At 46.0% G+C, this 15,474-nt stretch overlaps 1 protein-coding gene across 2 annotated transcripts in view; it reads right to left on the bottom strand.

The window, feature by feature from the left end:
* Positions 1 to 15,474, bottom strand: part of LOC144721392 (myosin-10-like) — a 117,600-nt gene that overhangs the window by 17,683 nt on the left and 84,443 nt on the right. For both annotated transcript variants that reach the window (XM_078598985.1, XM_078598995.1), the window contains exons 9-24: positions 14,210 to 14,273; positions 12,901 to 12,999; positions 11,673 to 11,816; positions 11,373 to 11,468; positions 7,808 to 7,926; positions 7,361 to 7,513; positions 6,167 to 6,340; positions 5,824 to 5,997; positions 5,292 to 5,406; positions 4,330 to 4,523; positions 3,647 to 3,768; positions 2,711 to 2,780; positions 2,420 to 2,580; positions 1,603 to 1,711; positions 803 to 934; positions 417 to 623 (exon numbers count right to left, since the gene is read on the bottom strand). In XM_078598985.1, the coding sequence (XP_078455111.1) occupies positions 417 to 623; positions 803 to 934; positions 1,603 to 1,711; positions 2,420 to 2,580; positions 2,711 to 2,780; positions 3,647 to 3,768; positions 4,330 to 4,523; positions 5,292 to 5,406; positions 5,824 to 5,997; positions 6,167 to 6,340; positions 7,361 to 7,513; positions 7,808 to 7,926; positions 11,373 to 11,468; positions 11,673 to 11,816; positions 12,901 to 12,999; positions 14,210 to 14,273 (2,133 nt within the window). The remainder of the gene's footprint in view (positions 1 to 416; positions 624 to 802; positions 935 to 1,602; positions 1,712 to 2,419; positions 2,581 to 2,710; positions 2,781 to 3,646; positions 3,769 to 4,329; positions 4,524 to 5,291; positions 5,407 to 5,823; positions 5,998 to 6,166; positions 6,341 to 7,360; positions 7,514 to 7,807; positions 7,927 to 11,372; positions 11,469 to 11,672; positions 11,817 to 12,900; positions 13,000 to 14,209; positions 14,274 to 15,474) is intronic.

Raw genomic sequence — 15,474 nt, 5'->3', positions numbered from 1 at the left:
ACATTCCTATGGAGGGGGGGGGTAGTCTTTTCCATAAGACAACCACTGTTGACTGTCCCACAAAGTGGCACTCATGTAATCAACTCCAGGGAGGGATGATGGACTGGGTTCAACCCCCAAACAGGATTTGAACCCACAACCTTCCGATTGTGACCCGATCTCTTACCACTTAGCCATTTCCGGGATAGCAATACAACTGTTATTTTCATTATAATTGACCAAATCTGACTAACATGGTTCTCACATCAGCAATCATCACTCTCACCATTACATCACCACCATCTCTTCACAACCATTGTTACCATTAAATATGAACTACCCCCCCCCCCCCCCCAAACCTGGTCATCATTCTCCACCAATCGCCACCACCATACACGACGCGATGCACCAGCATGAGCCCTCGCGCGCACTCCCACCTGCACGTGCTGCTGCATCTTCTTCTTTTCCTGGTTGAGCGACTGTGCGCGCTCTTCCTCCTCCTCCACGCGCGCCTCCAGGTCGTGGAGGATATCCTCCAGCTCCTGCTTCTTGGCCTCGAGACGCGAGCGCATCTCCTCGGCCTCGGCGCACAGCTCGATCTCCGCCTGCAGTTGCTCCGCCATCATCTGCTTCTCTTTTATCGCCTGTGGCAGTGGCCGGGGTCAAGGGGTCACAATCACATGGGGTCAAAGCGATGTTCGGTTTGCTGGACATTTGCCTTCGCCTTTGTAAGTGCACGTGGCACTGTGCGTGTCCGGCCCGCGGGCTGTAGGTTCCCCGCTCCTGGTGCGTGTGCCAACGAGCGAGCAGTGGTGGTGGTCACCTGATTGTGTTTATGCTCCAGCTCCACAAGGTCCGTCTCCGCCTGCACTTGCCGCTCCTTCACCTTCTGCAACTCCTCGGCCTTCGCCAGCAACACCTCATCCTGGCGGCTGACCTGTAGCAGTGGCTTCACCTGCGCGTGGGGGAGGGGGAAACGTGGGACGTGCGATGCGGGAGCAACAAGAAATGCAGAGCACGATCAGGGGATGGGAGATAGATGTGGACAGTCACTGACGAAGCATCATGAGCCGATTATAAGAATTAATTTAGAACATTTGGTATTCCAAACACCATGTCGGTCATGGAGGTTGTTTGATCATACTTCACCACACTGGTGAAGGTGGGGACCATGACCAGTTTAGATGTGACTCACCAACGATGTGTTTGCCGTGGCTGAGAATCTATCTCAGGTCGCTTGGTTCGTGCGGGAATTACCAGAAATGACTGAGTTGCGACTTATTTTTATTCAGAGCTGAATCTCATCTCTGTCTCTGTACGAGTGTGGCCACTGCACTTAATTATTAACTAAATAATGTCACGTTCACTTTAGAAACCTTAGAAACTCAAAGAGTGCAAATTAAGGGTGTAACAATTTATCCTCTTCCACGATGACAAATCTTCACGATTCGGGGATCACATTTCAGACGTATGCACCAGTGGTAAAATCAAGAGTCTAGAGTGCTTCGAAACTCGAGTCTACAACAAACGCACACGAATCTATTATCACGCTCAAGATGCATGCGCCGCGAGCGTGCGAGTCAACGATTCTGACGAATGAATCGCGGAACCCCCAGTGGGTACCTTGGTGAAGAGGCGCCACCACTGCCAGTTACGCAGCTTGAGATACGCGGAGCAGTTGCGCTGGATGACGCGCAGTGCACTCAGCTGCTGCTGCCTCTTCCCGAACGCCCTGCACACGCAAACACGATCCCCCAAATAGTATTACAGACCCCAGCGGCAGGCGCTGTTAGCGAGCACCATCAAGTTAAACATGGCACACAAGGGGGCGGTGTGGCCACTCTCGTCTTCCAAGTGTTGATGTTCGCACACTGCACCAGGTACGGATTTAAGGCTGAGTTGACCTAGGGGAGGCTAAGACCAAGTTCAGATACTATTCTTCACTGATGATGTACAAGGTCAGGAATTGAACACAATGTGCTCGCATAGCTTTACAATCCATTCAGTATAGTCATCGCTGTCAACACCACCCACAAATATGGTATTTGTTTCATAAACTGGCCAATACCCTGCTATTTGGCACTGTTGACAAACGCAAGAGTTCAAATATTGGTCGGGGGTTAACGCAGTTCATCATTCAACTGGGATTAACAAATTTACAGCACCTTGTGGGCTCTAAAGGCAGCAGTCACAGACTGGCACTGTCATAGGAACACGGAATTTCCACGACTGGGCTCAGAGCCATCTCCAATTATGAGTGCCAATGTATCTAATTTGAGCATGGAGAAACAATTGTAGGATTGCTTTTACTTTTTTATTTTGCCAAAAGCATGTGCAGGTTCAGACAAAATGCAATGTGGACGTCAGGGGTCAGGGTTCAGAGGTGAGAGGAGGTGAAGGTTTGGGAGGGACAGGTAGGTTAGGAGGTCAGGAGTGTCACCTGCGGGCCAGGTATCCGCGGCACGTTGCCTGAAAGGCGATGATGATGTCAGTGATCTTGAGGTCGCGCTCCTCCTCCAGATGGGCGAGAACTCCCGCGCGGAAGAAGATTTTGCTCTGCCCAATGCGGTACAGGTTCGGGTCCAGCTCCAGCCCCTTGATCTGCACGGAGGGGAGAGCGGCACGAGAGGCGTTGAGGGGCACACGGGGAGGAGCTGCTGTGGAGAAGCGCAGTAAGTGTTACTGGTTCCACGCTACGCGAGGGGGGACGTGAGTGGATAGCGATACGCACCATGCGCTCGCAGGCCTGTTTCCCGTCCATGAATCCCTTGGGGATCGCGTTGGGAGTCAGGATCTCGTATCTGCACACGAGGGAGTACACAAAGAAGAAAATTAGTCCTAGGGCGCAGCGGTGTGAATGTCCGGTAAGCATGTGGATCATGCCAGAAGCGTTTGAAGGAACGGATAGCGTGGCTGCTATTCCCTATTTAGCCTGACTGTGAGCCAAATGGGAGTGGATCAAATGTAGGAGATGGTTGTGAGGTTGCAACTCCCTAGCATGTTGAGTGTCTGTGCAGGTGCGTATGGAAGCTCACATGCATTTGCATGCGAGTAGATTAATACATTTTTATATACTTATTTGCACGAATAAGAATGTGTTGTCAATGCATGCGAGTTTATAAATGCAAGCATTTGTGTGTATATGCGCATGTGCACATGTAAGTGTATGTGCTTGCATTTAAAGGTGAACATTTCGTATGTGTGTGTGTATGTACACCCCCATAGTGTACAAGTTAGTGTGTTGCGCAACTCACCTGGTGACCCGAGTTCGATTCCCGCTCAGGGCCAATACCAATGACGATTATCTGAATCGGCCCTGGGCCTCCCCTAGGCCGACTCAGCCTCAAATGAGTACCTAGTGCAATGTGTACATATCGCTGGGAGAGACAAAGGCGGCAAGGGCGTGGTGCTGGCCACTCACCTCCTCATGTGCCATGGCGACCTTTATAGGTGCTTGCTAACAGCACTTGCCTCAACAATTTGTTGAGGCTATAAGGGGGATCTTTGTCTATCTTTTAGTACACCCCCGCAGTGTAGTGGTTGTTAGTGTGCTGTGCAATAAACCTGGTGACCCGAGTTTGATTATCTGAACGGGACCTGGGCCTCCCCTACGAGTGCCTGGTGCGGTGTGTATGGTGGATCTTTGTCTTAGTGTACACCCTCGTACCTTTGCCTGAACTCCTGGAAGATGATACGATTGGGGAAGCCCTGTCTGCAGATACGGATGCCCTCGAGGACTCCGTTACAGCGCAGCTGATCAAGCACCAGGTGCGGCTCCAGTTTGCCAGCCTGTGCAAGCAAAAAAAACCACAACATGAATAAAACATGCAATTTGAAATCATGCACACATTTACACACGTACAATGCGAATCTTACACATTAATCATACAAATACCACATAGGTTTTCACAGGCAATGATATAATATATTTTTTTGTGAGGCCATGTAGTGATCTGGCCAAAATTGTGGGTAACAAATTGCTAATAGTTGTTTGTAAAAATTGTTCTTCAACTTAACGGTGAACTGGAACAATAATTGTTGAATTAAATTATTGTCTACTCAACAATTACATTTATACTCAACAATCACATCGCTACGTCAGGTGATGGAGGGTCTTAATGCAGAAATGTGGCCAGATCATTAACCACACATGAATACGCATGCACGCACATTAAACAGGAATGTTAAACATGAATCAAATAAGTTCGAACACGTCAAAATTTATAGATTATTGTCCGATTCCTGTATTTTTCATATTCCAGGCACGCCCGTATGTGTTATTTAGACTCAATGGGCCAGCTTCAGAACTTGACAAAATGGGCAAGGGAACATTCATCGGCATGCACGCACCTTCTTCTCGTGGTTGGGGATGATGCAGCGCACGAAGTTGGGGTTGGTGTTGCGCAGCGTGGCCATGAGCTTGGTCAGCTGCTCTTTGTAGAGCTGCCCCACGGTGCGGAACATGCCCTTGCGCGTCTTGTAGGTGGAGCCGAAGGCTGTGTCCGTCATCCCCGACACCGTGTCCAGACCCACGATGCGGTCGACTGTACACACGGGGGGAGGGGCACACGCGCACGACGTTCGCTTGGCGTGGAACGACGCGTCCCCGTTTACATTCGTCGCTTAAACATCTATTCTTGCGCTCACAACACGGGCAATGAACCAAGTGCGTGAAAATCCAGTATTGCTGTCGATCAATTCATCTCGTTTATATTGCACACTTCAATAATTTTTACATGAACGCCCAACCTATATTTTATACAAAACACGGCACATTTAGTTAAAAATGACAAAACAATGTATCCTGTTGCACCATTGTTGTTATATATTTTATTTAAAAAGGAGATCTAAAAGAGTCCAGGGAATATAATTTAAAACTAATACAAGCATACATGACAAGTAAGGCCAATTACAAGAGACAAGTAATAACACCAGATACCTCACTTGCCTCATGTATTTGTGCTGCATTACAGATGGACTGAAGAGATGGGCTTTTAAATAACAGTTTATATTTATCTTCTATCAGCTCTTCTGATGCTTATGTGGAGATTGTTCCATCATATTATTAAGCAGCAATATAAAGTAATGATTAAATCCCACTCGATTAACAGACTCAAAGGCCTATAATGCAACGTGGCCATATTCCTCATTGGCCAATTCACTCCTCTTTCTCTCACCCTTCCCCGCCCCTCATCCGACTCTGTCCCGCTCTCCCTTCGTATCAGTCCATTTCTCCATCTCCCTCTACCACTTGCTTCTCTATGCCATCATCACCATCCTCCAAAATCATTGCCCCCTCTCCGCTCTCTCACCATCTTTCCAGAGCTCCGCCACGAACTTGTCGGACGACTGATGCAGAAGCGTGGCCACGTTGTCGTTGAGGGGGTCCATGTTTTTCATCAGCCACTCGTCGGCCTTGTAATCCACCTGCCAGGGGACACGTGGCACCGGCCCACAGACTCGTCAGACCCGGTGTTTTACTCGCGGCGATGTCACGTGTAGCCCTTTTCGTCAATCCACTGCTGGATGAAAGCCTCGTCCATGCTGTACGGATCATGGCGGCGATCTAACCACGCTGTTCAGTTCGGGTTTGTGAAGGCAGGTAGCATAGACGTTAAGAGCAAAAATGCATTTTGCTGCACTGCCCTGTGCTCACAATGTAGCCCTCTACATAATACCCTCCTGTAACAATACTAAGTACTGACATTGAAAGTGGAATGGTGGAGGTTTTAATATAATTGTCATCTGCATCCGAGATGTGAATTCTCCAGGGATAGAAATACTATCTCACACCAGCTTCTCTTTCACTCATTTTGCCACTTGGCCTCAAAAGCGTCACGTCACCTTGCCGGCGTAGTGGATGACAGAGAAGTCTGCCTTGTCCTTGAGCTGCTTCGGCTTCTGGAACTTGGGGTGCGTGCCCTGCTCCTGTACCAGCTTCTCACAGAACGACTTGTCCGTGGCCTTGGGGAACCAGCACTCCTCGTCCAGCAGTGCCAGGATGCCCGGCGGCCCGGCCTGGGTTGAAGCGCACGCAACAGCAGGCGCCGTCGTCACGCATCGTCAATACGGCGTACGTGGACACTTTACAGCAGGGGTGGGGAACCTACTCTCTCCGCCCCCACCCTCCCCCCCCGGGGATGTAATTTCATACACGGGGATCTTCATCTTGCATATGTGCACATACCGGCTTCTCGATGAGCTCGATGCATGGCTGCAGGTCGAGCCCAAAGTCGATGAAGTTCCACTCAATGCCCTCACGCTGGTACTCCTCCTGCTCCAGGATGAACATGGTGTGGTTGAACAGCTGCTGCAGCTTCTCGTTGGTGTAATTGATGCACAGCTGCTCAAAGGAGTTCAGCTGCGATATGGGAATGTTGAAAGAACAAAAATAAACACGTTATTCAGACTGGCATGAAAACCACTGCAACTATTAAATGAGCGACGATCATCATCAGCAGCGGCCATAGTCTATCAACTGCTGCATGAAAGGCCTTGTCCAACTTGGTCGCCATCCCTCAAAATCGCACGACGAAACAATCCGCCTCACTCCTGCACACGATCCGATATTATCGTTATCGCTCCACGATGGTTATACTGTTCGGCATGTTCCCTCCTTGAGCTGCTACTGATACATCGCTCTCTCTCTGGTATCAGTATCCTGCCTAAATGTACTTATTTTCCCTTATCAGTCACTTTGATGTCTTTAATCTGCATATGTTCTCTATTCCATGTGTACTTCGTTCTATCTCCAAGTGGAATTCCAAGCGTGCACCACTCTCCACAAGTCTGAGAACTTTTCAGCTTTTATACCAGCTTAGCATGCACGACCACCAGGTACATCGCGGGCTCAAAACAGACACTGCCAGTCCATTAGACACTGCTATATTGTCAATGCTAACCCAATAAAGGAATCCATTAGATTACACAAATACTGATAGCTTCGTGCAAACATTGCCAGCTCCACACACAGTGTTAACCCATTATATTTTTTGAATAACCCAAGGCAAACACTGGCAGCCCAACAAGCACACAGCGAGCCGCATACAGACACCGCTTTTTCTTGGTTCTTTCGGTAAAGTCACGTAGAATGGAAACAATAAAAATAATAAAATAAAACATAATAAAATTATTCTCACGACGTTTCGCTGTCTCCCCGACAGACCTGGTCTTCACCTGATGACGGCTGCTTGCGTTGTGGCCGAAACGTTGTGAGAATTATTTTATTATGTTTTATTTTATTATTTTTATTGTTTCCATTCTACGTGACTTTATCGAAAGAACCAAGAAGATGAATCCCTGCAGTCACGAAAGCTTTAAATCGAAATTCAGACACCGCTTGTTCCGTGCTAGCCCCACGACAGGTGGCGGTGGGGGCTACCTCGAAGATCTCGAAGCCGGCAATGTCGAGGATGCCGATGAAGGAGGCGCCCTGACGCTTGGTGCGGTCCAGAGCCTTGTTGAGGCGCTGCACGAGCCAGCGGAAGAGACGCTCGTACGTGGCCTTGGCCAACGCCTCGATAGCAAAGTCAGCCTGGGCGACACGGACGAGGGAGAGGTGCAGAGATGGGCAGAGAATGAGAGAGGAGTGGAAGATTGGGGTGGAATGAGACGGTGAGTGGGGGGAGAATTATATAAAGACAGGGGTCAGAGAAGAAAGTAATGGGGAGAAGGGAAAGAGACAGAATCAGATGGAGACAGAAGAAGACAAAAGGGGAGAGCGGACAAATAAACAAACATTGTATTTTATACAGTGAAATTAATAGATGCGAGGGAAAGCAATGTATTATGGGAGCATCTCAGAGTGCATTATGGGACGTTCCCTTACCAGTTCCTTGGTCTGGGCCTTCTGCACGTAGTCGCGGCCGACCTTGATGCGTGGAGTGAGGATTGCACGCGTGAAATCCGTCACGGCGATTCCCAGCAGGTGACACAGCTTCTGGGCAGCTGGTGGTGGTGGTGATGAGGGAGGGCAGTGAGGAGAAAAGGAGATTGAGAGGGCAAGAGCAGACGGAAAGTGGGGGAGATCCAGCCAGAGAGAAACATGCACATCAACTCATGGCTCGTTTTTATTTTAAATTCAACAAACCTCATGTTTTAATATTTTTTTGTGGTTATTTATATTACCAACTTTTCCTAAGGTGCTGCTGTGATTATAGTGTGCTTGACTCTCAGTCAGAAAAATTCTTTACTCATATCTCGGTCGGGGTCGACCCAGCACATCATCGCTACAGAGTGTGATCACATGGAAACCCACTTTGCACGAAATTAGCAGTGGTTGTCACTTGGAAATTGACCCACCATAGCCATATGGATATGCGCACTGGTATCTTATAGCTGCTAAGGAATACGAGCACTGTCCTATGCTCTTTAAATCAGGTAAACGTTGTATTATGACTTTATAGCTAACCAATGAGATGGTGCCATCTGGACTCCCCCCCCCCCCCCCTGCTAGCACATCCTTTACCAGGGAACACTCCCAGAGGATGACAATGACAGAGATTAAATCTGTTGTCTTCCGAATGGATCTCTTAATCAAATACAACGTCAAGGGAAGTTTAGCCATTTGATCATCATTCCATTTAGGACCTCAATATAAAGGAGGCATAGTATTTTAATGTTACATTCTCAAGAGTATCTTGGGCCATGAGCATTAAGTTAACTAAATTACAGAACCCAATTTAATCAAGGCTGGCTGCTTGAGAGTTGAACTCAGCGGTGGCTGGCTCAGTGACTCCGGCACCACCATTAGGACTCATAACGGCAACGACTTCACAATTCAGTAGGTTTACACATTTTAAGGTGGGTTTTAGAAGTGCATGTCCAATATATACAAGTCAGCTTTTGCATATATTTATCAATGGCGTGAGTCACACATTACGGGTGAATGTTCAAAACCTAACAGGTGCATACGAGTGAGCATTTTTAGAAGTGAATTATCTTGCCAAATGTTATAATACAAATGATGTTAGACTTAAAAATGTGAATATCCTATCCTTAACTAGTCAAAATTGAATTCATGTAAGCAAATATATTTATCTAAACGATCTGACATTACCTTAACGATCCGGAATTATGTCGATGTGAGTAGCGTGAATATCCTTAACTTATATATACGATCGTGAACATCCTATCGGCGAAGTGAACGCTCCGTCACATGGTGTGAGCTGTGCGAGCTGCGTGAGCCGAGCCCTAGAGCGTTTCGGCATCGTAAAATCTGCGTTAATCTGTGCTCAAGAGAGCCATGCCAGTGAATTGTGCCTAATTTCCATGACCAGTTTCAAGTGAGAAGGATCTGTGGCCAGACTGGAGTTGAACCTGGGCCATATGTTCCCACAGCAGTTAAAGAAGTGAATGTTGACATCTAACGATTGTCCTTGGATCTGTCAAGCGCTCATCTTTAATAGCGTAAAGCTCTAGGCATCAACAGTCGGGATTGCCACCACCTCACTCCATCACGACACCAAGTTCGTTTCTAAGTAATACTAGTCAAGTTAAAAATTAACTAAACAAATACATTTCAAGTGGGGACTCAAAATAACATCCCTCAACATCGCATTAATGAACACTGCCCTATTTTAACTAAATCATACTATACATGTAAACATATCCACTGCTGCTTGTTATTGCTATTTGAAATTCCCTTCCTCTTGCCGTCTGCACTGCCCCATACACTGCCACTGTTCAAGTTCAGGCTGAATACTTTCATCTGCTGTCTCACTTCATGAGGTGTCTTCATATGCTCTTCTATTATGTCGTTTCTAGTCTGCCTCTTATTCACTGCTCTCATTAATAATCCATCTTCAAACTCTCAACATGGGAAAATTGTCTCCATTTGTAAAGCTTCTTAAATGTGGTTGCATTTACATGCTTCATAATCCAGGTTGAAACATCACTCTCAAATTACTGTACTTCATCCCAGGACACACATCCAAGGCGCAGATCTTTAAGAACCATTTCTTGTTTTGGTTGCCGTTTTAAATCGCATTTAAGATACAACTACACAAAACCTTATTTAAAACAGTCTTATGAAATCACTTTTAGATACTTCCTATTACCAACACACTCCTGACTTCGCATCGATTTCTGCCCAGCGAAGATCTCATTTTCCTGGGTTGATCACTAGGCCACAAGGGGGTGTGGATTGGGAGTAGTACCTACATATTAAGCAGGGGCTACCGAAAGGCAGGAACTAAGACGGCACAATGTGGGAACGCCATCCAGCCTGGTTTTGTCTCAGTTCGGTGACAGCGCAACCACATGCTACTGAGAACTGGTCATGGAAACATAGATTTAGAACGTGGTACACATCACAGGAAAATAATACAATACCTTTCACTAAAGCCAAGTCAAACCTGCCAATGCGACAACCAACGGACATTCGTGTTATCTGGAGGTCAATATCATAGCTCCACCATCGGAATGTGTGCGCAAGCATGTACACATACAGTATATATGCATGTGTGTGTACAAGTATATGTGGAACAGTACGCATAACATGGTTGATCAGTAGGGAGCCATCCCTAGAAGTCACTGGCCCACTGATCAGATTCTCATTGTAGCAGCCTACCATTGTATCTGTAGCATGGTATAGCCAAGGAAGGCTTCTCGAACTACATGGTATACTGATGAACATGGATTTTCTGCTCACGCTGAAAAGTAGTTCGGAGAACATGCTGATGAACCTGGGAGCTTGCCTCCTGAGCTTGCCACAAAGAGATGGGCCTTACTTTCATGGCGGATATAAAACACCTGCCGATCAACACTCAATCCCTTCAACTCTCTCTCCAAAAATAATATGCTGGATGTCGAGAGCGTGGAATAGTTCCTGTACCTCGGCAATGTGCGGATTATCAGCGGGTGACAGTGGTTAGTGGACTGTGCTACGAACCCAGCAACCATCCAATTAATAAGTAGCAATTGCATACCTGTCAACGCATACTGTTACCCATATTCTTGTACAGGGAAATTGACTTCAGGTCCATACAGTGTACAGCCGTTTCCATACGGGCAAATAGTTTTTCTGTGTATTTGTGTTTCTCCCTTGTGATGGTACTTTGTAGGATGAACGTTGAGATTTATAAGGGCACGGGGTGACCAATAAGGTCTGAATTGGTCTGTAATAAGGGAAGCACTGATAAGGTGTTGACAAGTATGCAATTATATCCAAGCAGGTCATAGGCCTCCCCAACATCATCTCGGCCTTAAAAGTGTACCTTAAGCAGTTTGTAACCATCAGCACTGGGAAGACGAACACTGTCAATCATAGTGTTTAGCCACACCACCCCATCAAACACCATGCGAGCCACAGGTTCTCACTTACAGCACTTTCCCCTAATTCTGGTAATGGCTATAGGTAAGGCCTTTGTCTCTGTGTACGTGTATATGCTTACCAGTGTTGTCTGGCATCGAAGCCTGGTCAGTGTTCCTCTCCTTCTTGAAAACAATGTTTCCGTAATGGAGCACGGAAGAGACCACGCGCAGCAAGGCTGTGGGGACACGACGCACGCAAGTCACGAGGCCAAGAAATGTCCTTCCCATCTCTCTCGGTCAGCACAGTCTCAGATCACATGGGGGGGGGTCAGGGGGTTGGGGAGAAATCCTGGCAAGAAAACACCACGAACACTTTTGGGGTCTCTTCACAGGTGCAGTTTATGTGCAGGTGCGTGCGAGTGCGTGCGTGAGCGTCGTACAAATCTGCTCCTCGTGCGTGAAGCCCATGATGTTCATAGAGGAGGTCGTCTCCTGGAAGTTGTCCTTGTCCTGTTGCCCTGGGATGACGACGTTTCCGTTGGACAGGAAGCGGTAGTTGTTGTAGCCCTCGAGGAGCAGGTCAGCTGTGGGGCCAGACGGGGAGAGACGCAAGAAAGATGCCATTACTATCGTCGCTATGGCAACAATCAAGAGTTCAAAGGTCTGCATCGCCATTTGAGCAGACAAGTTTCAAAACCCATAGGCAACTCGGTTGTTAATCCCCAGGGAAAGCCATTTCTACGTCACGTTACTGAAGTCAATACTACATTTGACAAGTTTTTTTCTCTATTTATGATTTCCCTGAAACATTAAATTAAATTGCCTCTACCCTACATTTACTATCCATTATAATTCAATCAGACTAGATCTGAAGCTTTCGTGACCTGCAGGAATTACTCTTTGGTTATTTCGGTAAAGTAACGTAGAAATAAAAAAAATAATAGAATACCACATTTCGATTGCAACACAAGCAACCATCATCCGGTACAAATGAATGAGAAAACAAACATAGCAAACTTAGAAATATAATGCAATACAACACAGAGTCAGCCAACACAACAGTCAACACCCAACCTGGTTGATTACGTTCTTTCAAAGATTGCAAAATTTGAGAGAGACACAAAACACAGACAGACACACAAGCAGAGAGAGACTTACACATGCTTGTGTTGCAATCGAAAAGTCGTATTCTATTATTATTTAAGTTCTTTCTACGCGACTTTACCGAAAGAACCAAAAAGTAATTTAATCAGGTTATGGTATACTATGAGATTCAATATTTGGCAATGATGAATGCAGGTGCTTTTAGAAAACCGATGCATATACCCATAAAATGCAATTTTAAATACTAATAAGGTTAAGGTTTTTATGATTTTTATATTTAATGCAATAATTTATTGTGCAGTCATTGGTGACAATCTGGGATGATCAACTCTACATTTTATTGCCAGTTTAATTATTGATGGCTAATTCTATTCAATATGTATTCTTCATCGCGTTTTACACTTTTCAAATGTTTTCTGTACTGTTTAGTTTACACATTGCAACACTCCTGCTATTTTAGGGTACATAATCCTAACCCAAGGTTTGTTACGGGTTCTGATGCACGCGTATGCATGTGCCAATGAGGGAGCATGCATGCATGTGTGTGGGCACAATAAAACGCACTTTTCAGGTGTTCTCCTGCGCCCGACAGGAGCTGATAGAAGATGTGGAACGTTCGCTCATCCTTCGCCTGCCGGATGGCGCGAGACTTCTCCAGGAGGTCTGAGCGCGCGGGGTCGTCAAGGCAATGGAATGACTACCATCACCGTCACCATCAACGTTCATTTACACAGCAGCTTTCACCATGCATTTGGCCCGCTGGTGCAATAGCTACAGTACTCGACTAAACAATCTAAAGGTGTTGATTTCAAATCCCATTTGGGGGTTTTCTTGACTCATCATCGCTCCAGTGTCAACAGTGGTTATCCCAAGAGAAATACAGGCCCCTGTCATAAGAATGTGTAACTTTCATCACTGACGCAGGGCTGCCAAGCCTTTAAAGCATCACTTGCCGAGAAATGCAAGAGCTTGGAGATCGCAAAGCTAATGAGGAGAACACAAACTCCACTACTCAACTACAGGTAACAAAACACCTCAAGCCCTTCAGGTGGGCATCTCAATCGTTGTGGCTCCATCTGTGCGATTCATCAATCCCAGCACCAAGTTACAATCAAATAAGATTATCAGCACATGTTATTTGTGCCATTTTTATTGTGCAAGACTAGCACGCACGCCACGATTCACAGATAATTATCGTCAGCGGGGGCAACATTGCTTCGTGGCTTTACCCAACACGGTAATTTGCCGGTAATTTAAAAATTCGCATTGTGACGCCAGCACTCGTGACCTACTCTTTTTTTCGAATAATATCATGGGATCGTTAACACCCACTGTGGAGTACATGATGTTTTTGATTAAAAGTCACAGTATAGTGATAGTTTTTACCCTTTCAACTGGTACAAAAACTGACACCTTTATACAAGGCATCATGTTTGCAATAACCACAACACAAGCAGTCAAAATGCAAACAAAAAGAAACAACTCTGATAATGATTGGTCCAATCAACTTCAAGGACAGTGCATATCATTATCAGAGTTGTTTCTTTTGTTTGCATTTTGACTGCTTGTGATGTGGTTATTGCAAACATGATGTCTTGTATAAAGGTGTCAGTTTTTGTACCAGATGAAAGGGTAAAAATCTATTGCTATATTTTGCCACTGGTAAAGGAGGTCTCAGTGTAAAAGTCACAGTATTCACCACAGTTTACACCAGGGCGACCCACTGGCCTCGTACCACAAACCTCATCAACAGGAAACGCACTACCAGCGGGCCAGGTTTGTCACAGACATGCAGTGCCAGCCCTGTGAGTCTAATGCCGAATAAAGCGGGATCCTCAATTTGGTATACAAGTGCGAGCAGTCGAAAGGATACAGGTCTCAATGTTTGCGCCGACGATGTACCCAGCGACGTCAAAGTTGATGCGGATGAACTTCCCCTGTGAAAATAGTAATTTAAAACAACACACACATCAGAGGGCAGTTTATAAGTGTCAAGGCAGAGAGCCAAAAATATATGACCTTCAAAAGAGATAATATATAACTACTTCAAACTTTTATGCAAATGACCTCCCTCACCACTATTTCTAGGTCTTATTTCAAGTAATGTAGATAAGGGGCCGTCCATAAATGACGTCACGCAATTTTCGACTATTTTTGACCCCCTCCCCTCGTCACACGGCGTCACAAAAAGTCAGACCCCCCCCCCCTCAAATATGACGTCACAAAGCTCTGCCCACCCCCGCCCCAAAGATAAAACATGCTTCAAATTGCTTTAAACTATTGTCATTGTAGTGCGTATTTAATGTGGCGCTGCACTCTGATGTTGTAGGAGAAAACATGTATTAATTTATTAAAAAGTCTATTTAATTAAGTAGAACGTGTTGTCTATATTTATTTAAAGTTGTGCATTTTGATGTGACGTCACATTTCTGAAACCCCTCCGTCACACATCGTCACAAATATCTGACCCCCCCCCCCCCTAGGTTCGTGACGTCATTTATGGACTGCCCCTAAGTTAATTAATCAGATACACTTTATCGCGTATGTAATATTTTGTGATTAAATAAACAGCTTTAAACTCGCTATGACTGAGAAATTGGTTTAACCCCAATTCTATAAAATGGAGCTAAGAACCAAGTTCTTGGAAATACTGGGTCAGAGGGCAGAAATGGCCATTGAGCCATAGACCCAGGAACTTTAATAAACCTGCTGGTGCAGTCATCCAACCTGGCTGTTGGGACTGGCTCTTTCTTGAGTAGTTCACAAGGATTGAACCCAAGCTGACACAAGGGGAATATCCTAAATATACCACGTGCCAGGGCTCAACCCCTGCATCTCAGACAGTGATTTTTCATGCCAACACCCAACATCTGGGCTCCGACCCAGTACTCAAGAGATACTGGTGCAGAGCTGGAAAAATCAATCACCAACCTCCTAAGTCAATGTTACTTTAAGCTTATAACACATGTAGTACACACCCCCACTGTAGGAAAAGCAAAGGTGGTACACAGCCCTGCGAATTCTTACTCGTGCTACTGTTCGCAGAAGGGCCTCCACTTGAGAAAAAGCCCCTTGAGAGAATATTTTGGCCTACTCTTCTACACTGCCTTGAAAGAGGTTGACGTACCCCAGCAAATG

This window comes from Lampetra planeri, chromosome 1 (genome assembly GCF_965212315.1).
Source record: "Lampetra planeri chromosome 1, kcLamPlan1.2.h2, whole genome shotgun sequence".
Lineage (NCBI taxonomy): Eukaryota > Metazoa > Chordata > Hyperoartia > Petromyzontiformes > Petromyzontidae > Lampetra > Lampetra planeri.
The sequence above is the reverse complement of the archived record's forward strand: the minus strand, read 5'-3'. Positions and strand labels throughout refer to the sequence as shown.